The following is a 12,692-nucleotide window of genomic DNA, read 5'->3' as shown; positions in this document are numbered from 1 at the left end:
TCTCATCAGATCCTATGCTAAGGGTTTTATGATCTCATTTACTCACTATATGAAAATCATCAATACTAAAAAAAAGATTAAATACTAATTTAAAATGCCCATAAGCACATTCATGCACTCTGGAAAGATGTATTAAATGCAGAAATCACCACTAAGAAACTGGACTGTAGAACGGGGGATGAGAAGATAAATACTTGAATTTCTTTTTTTACTCTATACACATCTAAATTGTTCACTTCTTTAAAAACCAAGAATATTACCTCTGTAAGTAAAACATGAATAAGGGAGTTAGTTAAAGCAATATCCTTGAAAACTTACTTCATAGTGTTCATATTCATCAAGGTTAAATGAGTTGAAATTAAGGAGGTCATACTGCATTGCCTAAAATCCAAAGGAAAGCTTTTAAGAATAAAGATGTAAGTAAGAAAACAATTTCTAATCCAATTTCCTAATTAAAAATATCAAGAGGTACCCCAAAAGAACATTATTATATTTAGATTTTGTTCCACTCAATAGTTTTCAAAGAAGGTAGACTACGTGTTTTCAATGCTTCCATTATATGGAAAATCAGTTATAACAGTATTTATTTTAATGAGATTTGTTTTTTTTTTTTAATTTTCCTTCATCAATCAACCTATCCATGCAGAGCTGAAAAACCATGTCTTCAAAGTAATCCTACCAACTTATTAGATCAACCCTAAATAAGAAAGAAAAAAGAAAAAAACCTAGGTTAACTTATCCTAAGTAAATCCCACCACGTCATAAATATCTTCACTTTCACATTCTTCTGAATTTGAATTAAAAGATTAATGTCCCTGAAACGAAAAATTCAAAAATTTGAGAAAATTCTTTCAATAAAAAAAGTTCTGCTCTGTGGCCTCACTCTGAGTTGCAGTGGGCAGGCAGATCATGGTAAGCAAAATAAGCAGTTTTCTCATTTCTGAGACAAAGACAAGCTGGTGGCCTCTGAGAAGTGTTGTCCCTGCTCACTAATCCATGAGCAAAGCAGTATGTAAGCAGGAATTTTTTTAAATTAAAGTACAGTTGACACACAATGTTTTACTAGTTTCAGGTGTCTAACATAATGATTTGACAATTTTATACATTACTCAGCGCTCACCACAATAAGTGCAGTCACCAGACAATGTTATGATACTATTACTGACTACATTCTCTATGCTATACTTTTCATCTCTGTAAGCAAGAATTCTTTTTTTTTTTTTTTTAAGATTTTATTTATTCATGAGAGACACAGGGAAGCAGAGACACAGGCAGAGGGAGAAGCAGGCTCCCTGCAGGAAGCCAGAGGCAGGACTCGATTCCAGAACCCTGGGATTACACCCTGAGCCAAAGGCAGATGTTCAACCACTGAGCCACCCAGGCATCCCATAAGCAAGTTTCTTGATCAGCAAGATATTCTTGCTTTAAAAGGGGTGACTCTGTAAACTCAGCTTTCAAAATGTAAACTACTGAAATACAAATGAAAAACAAGGCTATAATATCAAACAAAAAGCCCCTGTTTTAAAAAATATAGCCATTTAATTCTAATTCCAACACCATATATTTCTTTGAATTCAAGATACTCAATATATATCATACTATTTGAACTAGACATTTCTAACAGAAACATACAGTAAAATGTAGATTATAGGCAATTTCTATTCATAAGGAGAGCCTATTAGAAGCTGCATTAAAATTAAGTCACAATTATATTTATAAATGTTTTATACATGCAGTAATATTCCAAATCAGATACCAATAAAAATAAATTGAAAATCAGAAAAAAAATAAATAAAGAGTGAGAAAAGCAATCTTAGCCTATAGTTCCTGCTAATTAATGAGACTTTGGATGTAATAGCTGATTAAAAAAAAAAACTAAGCTGAGAAATAACAACAGAAACTGCTATAAAAATGTTGCAGTAGACCATTTCCAGGGCTCTCTAAGTTTCTTCTCCTTTTAAAGGAGAGAAGGGAGCTCTAGGATCAAGACAAGTTTGCCTGCCTACATCAGAAGTTCCCAGGGGTCCATCTGGCAGGAACTGTAAATGCAGTTGGAAGGGGTCATTTATACCTGCTGTCTCTACATCTCTTGATCACTCCCTCTGCCTATGGACCTACCTAATCAGAGACCTGATGGAGCTACCTCAAAGCCTACAGCAACAAACTCAACCAGTTCCATCATAGTCCACAGACTCAAACCCAAAAAAACCATTAAGTTCCATACTTTGTTGCCTAATACCGGAAAAAAAGTATACTAATTAATCTCTGAATTTGTATACTAATTAGTCCTCACAATTCTCAGAAAGCCACCATGTTTCATTACATAAGAAAGTAAACCCGGTTCCTTTTGCCTCTGAAAATAAAAGTCATACAAAAATTGAGATGTTGTTGAAGACTTATTTGACGCATGGACAGCTGATTTATAGTCTTTGTTTCTTGTGCTGCCCTGACATTCAAGACACATACCTGAGGGAGGGAATGTTATAACCAGAGTCTGCTGCGTCACATAACTCCAGGGAACCCCATTCATTTAGAATGTGATATGAAAAATATCCCTGGGAGTCAAAGACAGCAGGCAGCCCTGGTTATAAAACACAAGAGTTATTTTTAAATAGCTTTGACAAAGCAGTGGTGACCTACTTAGTCTTACATAAAACCTAGTAACAAACTAATGGGCTATACAAATTCTTCTGTTGAACTAAAAACTGAGTACTTTAAGATACAAAAATGAAGTGTTTCTATCAGTTACTGTGTTCTAGAAATGTCCGTTGTAAATAGGATTGGTGGATATTAGACCTATAAAATACATAAATCAAAGAGAATTTGGAAACCAGTAATCTATTTACTTTTTATTTTTCTTTGAAATCACAACATACTCAAAGCAAGTCTGGATTTAGCACCTAAGTATATAACTATCCTCTTATCATCCCCTGTTGTTCAAGTAGCTTTTCTATCAACTCATTCAGAGAAACACTCAGCTTCAGAAAAACTTTTCTGGTTTGACATCATTCTAACATTAGTGGAGAAAATGGGGTATCTCTGACATCATACACATCTTGGAAAATCTTTGTGGAAGAAGGACCAGGTTTCCTTGGACTGTAACTTTCCAATTTAACACTGGGCTCATCCTATGAATCACTTACCTTCTTTACTGCATGAAAACAGTCGAGAAGTGTAATGTAGAAATTGCAACTTCCATAGGCAGCATCTCTGAAATCCCAAAAGTATTGAAATACATAGCTTAGTTAATTTAATTTTCTGTAGTACACTTGCCTCAAGACAAAGTTGCCTAGAATTTAAAATCAAACCACAAACTCAGGACAAGGATTAAAAAAAAAATCTTGCCTTTTGGGTTTTAATCAGGGATAAGTCACTGTTATAAATTTCACTGCAGTTTCTACCTATTCTGGTAGATACTGTTTTATAGGTGTAAATCAATGACCACTATCTGAATTTCAAATGATCTCCCAAGATCATTTCTGGCCGTGATGGCTAGACTTCGAAAGTATCTTCTTGAGCTCTAATCTAATATGTACCCCTCCCCACAAAAAGGCAAAGCATTGCATTTTTTCTTCAAACTGGAAGATACCACATTAAATTGTTACCAGGAAAGACTTACTTTTGACTCCATATATACATACATATATGTGTGCAATATAAGTATGTATCCATCCACACAGAAAAAAGATAATGGGAAATCACAGTAATATGTAATACTACATGTGAGCTAAAAAGCAGTCTGCTCTTCTCATTATGCTTTCACAATCTTTAACAAATGAACTAAGTAACTTCTTTCTGATTTTTAGAAGATTAGAGTACCTCGAAAACCACAGTGCTCTTGGGGAAGTGTTTAAATTAGTTTACAGACAACTCCGCCCAACACCACAGCAACATCTATCACTAATCTTACCACAGATCTCTTAATGTCAGTTAAGAGTTTGTCCAGAAAAATAAGGCCACCCTCTACTCCCACTGGCTTCTCCTTTCCAGCTACCCTGAGCCATTACGAAATGAAAACATTCAGAATTAGGCAACATTAAGTTTGATCATTCTAGAAACGCTGAACAGCTAGGATTCTCAAATGGTCCTTATCTGGACTTTCGGTGGAACCAGACTGCTGCCGAAGCCATCATTACCTGCCTGCCTTGGTTGGGTTTTCACACTGTAATGTCACTTAGCTGAAAACTCAAACTGCACATTGAAAAATTTCAACTTACACAAACCTTATAGCAACATGAATAAGGTGGAAAAGGACATCCTTTTCACTGAGAATAGTTTGACATTACTGTCTGAACTAGCTAGGATTCCTGAGGTAAATTCTATGTCAGCCATCAGAGGATTGCACACAGTCTTACAACAGGCCATTTTTGTCCTGTAGGCCTCTTAATTTAAAAAGCTGCTCTTCTAAAACCTAGAAAAGTTCTCTACAAAGCCTAGGAAACGATTTTACCAACAGTTTATTGGCAATCTTCAGGAAGTAGAAAAATAATACGGCCCACAGCAGTTCGCAGTGTGGTCCCTGGTCAAGCAGCATCACTCAACCCTGTTGGAAATGTCAATTCCCAGGCTCCATCCAAACCTACTGAGTCAGAAGTTCTATGGGTGGGCCAGGGAATTTTTGCTCTTACAGGTCCTCTGGGTGATTGTGATGTATGTTCAAGTTTAAGAACCAGTGACCTAAAGAATCAACACAAAAACATATGTTTTGTAGGAATAATTTTTTTCATGGAATAAAGAATATTTTAGATAGAGAACCTAGGATAGGGAAATGAAGTAATTTAATCTAAACCCAAATAAAAATTATCAGTGGAAGGGCGGGCGCCTGGTTGGCTCAGTTGGTTAAGTGGCTGACTCTTCATTTCAGCTCAGGTCATTATCTCAGGGTCCTAGGGAGACAGCTTAAGGATTTTCTCTCTCCCTCTACCTCTCCCCCTGCTTACATGCTCTCTCTCTCTCAAACAAATCCTTTTTAAAAATTATGACTGGATATATGGTGTTGCATCCTCATATTTTTAACCCTGTCTCCTCAGTTACTTTTATTATCTTCTTTATCTACTGAGAATTCTTCCCAAGTCAAAGGCATGTTGATTCAGTCTTTGTGATAACTTGATGCATTTATTCAATGTATATTTTTGAGAACCTACTACAAGCCAAGCCCTGCTCTAGTCAATGAGGATTCCACAAACTTTAATCTGGGCTTACCTGAAGTTCTGCCTCACACATCACTCTACCTGATTAGACAATAAAAATCTTTCTTTACTCATTCATGTTTATTTCTTAATACCTCCAACTTTAAATACACCTATACATTCTTCCTTCTACCCAAGCAATCAGGCTTCTTCCAAACAGTAGAAAAGTAGCTATGAATCTGTATATAAGGCTGGGGCAGGGGATGTGTCACTAAGATCGTTTGACAAACTTAGAAAAGCAATGAGGGGGCACCTGGCTGGCTCAGTTGGTGGAGTGTGTGACTCTCGGTCTCAGGATTCAAGCCCCAAGTTGAGTGTGGAGATTACTTAAAAATAAAATCTTTTAGATAAATAAGGCAGATGAGAATCAGTGAAAGCGTACTGCTGAGAAACTGCAAAACAATGTCAAATACTAGTTTTAAAATAACAGCTTTTGCAGCAGCTTGGTAACCAAAAACTGCAAATAACCCAAGAATTCATCAAAAGGACAAAGAACAAATAAGCTGTGATGTGTACACTGAGTGGAATGCTACAAAAGCAGTAAAAAGATAAAGCATGATACCTACTGATACCTGCCACAACATGGATAAATCTCACAGGCATTATGTATTTAAAAAGCTCGGTCCCAACTCTCTAAAATGCCTACTATATGACTTCGTTCATATCAAGTTCAAAGGCAAGAAAAACATGTGGTGGAAGTCACAGAGATATTAGGTGGGGGGTGAAGGGAATCTTCAGGAGTGCTGGCAGTGTTCTGTGCCTTGAACTGGATGGTAGTTACATATACGCGAGAAACTAGTGGGGGTTTTAACTGCAGTAAGATATACATCATGGTGTTTAATCCTCATACCCCATTAGAGCAATCCTACTGTCATTCCCATTTATGAACTAGGAGACCAAGGCTCACATTTGTAAAGAACCAAAGTGGCAGAAGTTAAGAGTCAAACTCTCCTTGGTCTGATGTCAATAGTAAACTATACAACACTATCTCCCAAGAAAACAGAAAGCAGAGCCCCCCCTTCCGCAATCAATTAAGAAGCAAAGGTGTATTAAGGGTAATACCAAAGAACAGCAGTATATGCTATTGCTGACAATAATCCTAAAGTATCAAGAAAACACTGAACTACATTTTATACTATATTTTCATTTAAATGGCAGAAAAATCGTGATATGATCCATTAAGAAATCATATATATGTATATATAAACATATGTAAATTCAGTGGTTAAAGAATTATATCTAAGTTGAATTAAATCTAATTAAATATTGCTATGGAGCATAAAAAGTTTAACTGCAAATGAATGCTATTCTTGTTAACAGCTATATTTATACTATGCACTTAAAGTGCATATATTTTTTTAAAAAGTACATATATTTATTCTACATACTTAAAGTGGCAAGGATGAAAGACTATAATGCAATTTCTTTCAAAATATTCAAGCTTAAAAAATATATCAAGCTTTATTAATTCTGATTGACCTACTCTCTAATTAAGTTAAACAGAACACTAAAATGTGAAGTACAAGTTTTTTGATTCTGCTCTGCTGATACTTTCATAAAATTCAGTAAGTGTGAAATACAATAGTATTGTATTATTACATAACCAAAATAACATAATTTCTACATATAAAAAATACTTTCTAAAAAAAAACTTTCTATCTAAAAAATACATATGTATTTTATGTTTTACTTATAAATAAAAATGAATTACTAGAAAAGCAAAAGAAAAAAAACACATTAAATACAAGCCCAAATTCTTAATATTTTATTCCACAGGCATTAAAATACTCTACTGAATTATTATAAAAGTCTCTAAAATCCTACTCGCAATTCTTTTTTTTTTAAGATTTTATTTATTTATTCATTAGAGACACAGAGGGGGAGGGGGAGAGAGGGGGAGAGAGAGGGAGAGAGAGAGAGACAGAGACAGAGACACAGGCAGAGGGAGAAGCAGGGTCCACGCAGGGAGCCTGATGGGACTCGATCCCGGGATTCCAGGATCACACCCTGGGCCAAAGGCAGGCACTAAACCGCTGAGCCACCCAGGGATCCCCTCTACTTGCAATTCTTATTCTCATCACAGCTGGTAACAAAAAGTTCGCAGATTGACACTAATTTACAGACCATATCTGGAGAAACAATACTTTATAGATATATCAAATATTTGGCATCTAGGACTACAAAGATTCAAATTTTACAAACTTGAGCTGCTTCTAGCCAAGTCCTATTTTTTAGAGAATTACTCACTTTCCTCCTGGGACCAGGAGTGCCAAACTTCATATCTCAGTGCCAAACTTCAGTAATTTTAAACACAGGTAATGGCAAAAAAAAGCAAAATTTATTCTATTTTTGGCATTTGCATTTAAATTAATGCAAATTCTCTTTTACATCAACAGTGTTCCATGGACCTTTACCTGGGTTATATGAAATGTGTGTGCTTATTCTATTTCAGGACCTTAAGTTATAAACTTTAAGAATGGCACTATTATAAAGGAATACTGATATAAAGAAGCTAACAAAATTATCACTGTATACCAATGTTCTTGTGACTCACAGACCACAGATACAAGCATTTCTTCTCAAGGAATTTATGGCTGCTGTTATATTTCAAGTTGAGAAATAGAGCACTCTCCAGTTTAGAAAATAATCTTCATCTCTTCCTACCCATCTCAAATAACAGAAGACTTAACACAATCCTTGCACTAGAAAGAAAGGTGATGGTACTGGGTTCAAAGCAATTCTCCTAATTTGCTAAATCACTTATTACAGTCTTAAGGTAATATAGAAATGAAACAACTATCTATTTCATGGAGTAAGTCCATGGTAGTAAGACCCATCTCATGGACAGTCCTACAGTTACTGAAGAAGAAGATTCTGCTAAGGTCAATGGGAGACCCAACCTGTCCACAATGAAGTCAAATTCACAACCTTACATTTTAAAAGCAAGGATATACCTTCAAAATCAGGCATCCAAGGCATATACAACAATACTAAAATAACTAACTTATGAGTGGAAGAAAAATGCAGTACTTGAAATTATCAACACAGTATGCAATCAGTTAAATTATTTCATGTTTATTACATCTTAAGTGCCATACAATATCTTGATTATGTACCCACGTCAAGGATTTTGAGAAACTTTTAGAACTTAAGAACACAAGTTTTTTCAAAATATCTTCAACACAATCACCTGGTAAGTTGTGAGATGAGGATGAGGCTGTTACCCGTTTACATAGACTTTACTTATATACCACTTCTATGACACAGCCATTTGGTTTTTCCAGTAGTGGAGCACACTGGCAACCTCACCCAGCCACCATCTCTGCGGGCATATCGCTAGGACAAAGAGATTCCTTTATGCCACTGAAATTAACTACTATTTATCGGAAAACTTATTTCTTAACTCTTCAGGACCCAAATTTCTCAGGGGTGGCTCTGAGTACCATAATTCCAGGACTGTCATCTGATTACAAGGCATAGTTTCCATAAGTGGCAGAGGTTCTCACATAGAAGTGATTCACTGCCACGAGGGACATCTGGCAATGTCTAGAGACATTTTGCTTTCCACAATTAATTTCATGGAGGTGGAGGTGTTACTGACAACGAGGAGGCAGAAGCTGGGGATGCTGCTAAACATCCTACAATATGTAGGACAGCCCCCATGACAAAATGTCAGTAGTTGAGCTGCCCAGATCTATGGTGTTATTTGTACCCACTCTAACAAGACTATTTACCAGGTCTTCTTTTTTTCAGAAACAACTATAGTAAGATATTTCTGGCAAGTACCTGATTGAATGAATCTACCATATCATTCTTATATTTACCTGAAAGGAATGTAGGATGTAGCTCCACACATTAATATTCTATATGCTTCTTCTGGAGCTCTCCCCAAATATATAACCTATATTTGAAAAGAGAAGAAAAAAGCAATTTATTTCTAAATGAAGATACAGTGCTGTCACTGCCAAAGTTTGTATAATTTCTCTCTGATTAACTGAGCCTGATTTTCCAGCCTTCCCAAGGACTCTGGGAGTCACCCAGGACCCTATCAGCCAATTCCTTTTTAGCTGGAATCTGCGGTAGCTAGTTTTTGTTGCTTGCACTAAGAGCACTGAACAACTCTCCAACAACCTTTTGTGGTAACAAGTAGAGCATTTTAAAAACAGATTTTCTAAATCAAGATATTAGACTGAGCACATGCTTTTAGCCTCATCCCTTTCCTGAAAATCCACTGAAATGACTATAAAGAAGTGTGTGGGGGATGGAGCTAGGAGGTGGACTGAGAATGGGGACGAGGACATAAGGCAGAGCAAGAGTTTGATTAATTCCATCCATTTAAATTTAACTACTTAAAAGTACTGAACAGGTTTCCTATAAAACTGCATTTGCTTCTTATTTTCATTGGCTTCTTTTATCCTCAGAACTATATTAGGCTTTCACCTTATCTGGCAGAATTACTTCAAGTAGATTCTTTAGCATTTCGGGTCCAATAGCTTCTTGTTTTCTGCCCTGACATTTACTATGCATATGATTTTTGGTGGACAGTTCCTTTCTCTCAATAATTCATACATGTTGTTCCACTGTCTTCTCAGTTCTAGTGTTGCAGAAATATTTTACTAGCCTCATTCTCTCTTCCTCTTATAAGAACCTGTTTCAGAAATTTGGAGTTTGAGAATTTCACTGGTCTCCCTCTAAGTGAGTCATCCTCAACCTCCAATTTAGTTTGCCTGAGACTTCCTGACCCCCCTTCAATCTGAAGGCACAAGTCTTTTTCCAACTCAGAATCTTCCCATAAGGCAGGAGATTTTCAGCTCATACATCGTGGAAGGAAAGGTGGCCACCAGCATCCGATTTGGCACATATATTTTTACATAAATTAGATTCCATGCTAAGGCTTATTTTGGGAAAATATACTTGAAATTTTGAGTAGTAGGGCACCTGGGTGGCTCAATGGTTGAGCATCTGCCTTCAACTCAGGGCTGATCCGGGATTGAGTCCCACATCAGGCTCCCCACAAGGAGGTTGCTTCTCCCTCTGCCTATGTCTGCCTCTCTTTTTGTCCCTCAGGAATAAATACATAAAACCTCTAAAGAAATTTTTTTTTACTAGTAAAAAGAAATCACTAAAGAAGTCCCTGCATGGCTCAGTTGGTTAAGTGTCTGACTCTTGATTTCAGCTTAGGTCGTCATGATCTCAGGGTTATGGGTTCGGGAACCATGCTGAGCTCCATGATCAACAGAGAGTCTGCTTGAGGATTCTCTCCCTCTGTCTCTCTCATGCACACTCTCTCTCTCTAAAATAAATACATTGAAAAAATAAATAAATAAAAATAAATTAAAAATAAATAAATATATTTTTAAATCACTAAAAAAAGTATAAACCTCTAATCTCCATCACTTACGTATATGAGCTGTTTCCTCAACCTAATTGTGAGCCCTATGAAGTGAGGACCTATCTCTTAGGCTTCATTTCAAACTCCTGGTTCATATACTATACATGGACTCTTACTGAATTTTTAATTCACTAACCTAAATCTACTTACAATAGTAAATTTTAAAAAATCATTGGATTAAGAGAAATCATACAATCACAGATCCAATAAGGATCTTTAAAATTCTGAGAAGGACATATCTCAAAACTAGTCATAACAGTTGAGTCACCTTCCAAAGGGCAGAATGCCTTTGGTAGAATTGGTAGAATACCAATTTTCTGTTTTAAGAATCATAAAAGGAATCTTTTCCCAGTGTCTAGGCTGTTTCTTTTCTTTTTTTTATTTATTTGAAAGAGAGAATGTGCACACACACAAGGAGGGAGTGGGGCAGAGGGAAAAGCAGACTCCCCAGGGAGCAGGAAGCCTGACGTAGGGCTTAATCTCAGGACCCTGGGATCATGACCTGAGCCAAGGCAGCTGCCTAACTGACTGAGCCACCCAGGTGCCCCTACACTGTTTCTCAATATGGTTTCATCCCATTTACTCTAAAAAAAAAATTACAAAACTTCAATTAACTATACAGAATCTTGTAATGTTTATCTAGGGCAGCATACAAATCCCCAAAAAAGGTACAAGAAAAAAACATCAATTCCAAGAATAGAGAAGTATTTTGTTACCTAGAACCTAGTACAAATTTTCAAGTATAATATTCATAACTCATGGGCAGCCCAGGAGGCTCACGGGTTTAGCACCGCCTTCAGCCCAGGCAGTGATCCTGGAGGCCCGGGATCGAGTCCCACGTCGGGCTCCCTGCATGGAGCCTGCTTCTCCCTGCCTGTGTCTCTGCCTCTCTCTCTCTCTCCCTGTGTCTCTCATGAATAAATAAAATCTTTAAAAAAAAGTATTCGTAACTCATATAAGATTGCAATTTATCATGAACTAAAGCACACATAATCATTTGTAATCTTACTCATCTTAGTTGTCTATACATTACTTCTCTTTTAGGCCTCAACTTATCACGTGACTTTCTATTTTATTATTATTCATTTGGAAAAACAGCATGACAATTCTTTTAGGAAACATTAAAAATAATTTTAAATCCAACCCCCTCCTTTGCAAATTTCCTCATTCTTTGTTAGGCTCCAACATCTTTCTTTTCTAAGGTTTACTGTACAGCATCAGAAAAGTCTTTTCTTGTCTTTCTTCTATTTTGGGACTTACTAGTAGATAGAGACTCCCTTTCAAAGACCACCCTGAAACCAAAACAAACCAAAACCAAATAAAAAAACACCTTGAAGCCAATGAGAGTGAGAACAAGATTTGATTCATTTGTATTTATGCATGTATGTGTATGTACACATAATTTAAATTAAATGAAATCGAGACCTCTTTCAGGTTTCCCTATTTCTAGCAAGACTGTCTCAAATTATATAAATTTTTCCTCAAGAAAAAGGTAATTCCTCTTTATACATTAAATGCCTCTTCATACATTAAATAATTGTTGGTCAGCCTTGGAACACAAGTTTAATTCAAAGAACACAAGGGCAATGTAACATTTTCTCCTTTGGGGGAATATTTATTTTTTATTATTGTTTTAAAGATTTATTTATTTATTCATGAGAGACACAGAGAGAGGCAGAGACACAGGCAGAGGGAGTAGCAGGCTCCCTGTGGAGAGCCTGATGTGGGACTCGATCCCAGATCCCCTATCATGCCCTGAGCCAAAGGCAGAGGCTCAACTGCTGAGCCACCTAGGCATCCTTTTTAATTTTTATTTATTTTTTATAATTTTTTAAAATATTTATTTATTTATTTATTCATGAGAGACACAGAGACAGGCAGAGACACAGGCAGAAGGAGAAGCAGGCTTCCTATAGGGAGCCCAATCCTTTAGGGGAATAAAAACTGAATCCCTAGTAGTAAACTTTTCAAAAACATTATTTTTAAACCCAGTTGTGGATTGACTGTACATAATGTACATAAATAGATACTGGGTATAATGAGATAAGTTAAAGGAAATTTATAGACTCAGAATGAGTCTATTTATATAATGCTATAGTCTGAATGTGTGT

The 12,692-nt window shown here is 36.3% G+C and overlaps 1 protein-coding gene across 21 annotated transcripts in view; it reads right to left on the bottom strand.

Annotated features, from left to right (window-relative positions):
- The window catches only part of CDC14B (cell division cycle 14B), a 102,591-nt gene that overhangs the window by 30,286 nt on the left and 59,613 nt on the right, over nucleotides 1–12,692 (bottom strand). For 20 of the 21 annotated variants that reach the window (XM_077903383.1, XM_077903351.1, XM_077903345.1 and 17 more), the window contains 3 exons: nucleotides 9,014–9,090; nucleotides 3,144–3,210; nucleotides 319–381 (listed from right to left, as the gene is read on the bottom strand). In XM_077903383.1, coding sequence (XP_077759509.1) covers nucleotides 319–381; nucleotides 3,144–3,210; nucleotides 9,014–9,090 — 207 coding nt within the window. The remainder of the gene's footprint in view (nucleotides 1–318; nucleotides 382–3,143; nucleotides 3,211–9,013; nucleotides 9,091–12,692) is intronic. The other variant, XM_077903373.1, reaches the window with a different exon arrangement.

The sequence above is a fragment of the Canis aureus genome, chromosome 1, assembly GCF_053574225.1.
Source record: "Canis aureus isolate CA01 chromosome 1, VMU_Caureus_v.1.0, whole genome shotgun sequence".
Taxonomy (NCBI): domain Eukaryota; kingdom Metazoa; phylum Chordata; class Mammalia; order Carnivora; family Canidae; genus Canis; species Canis aureus.
This window is presented reverse-complemented; position numbering and strand designations above follow the sequence as displayed.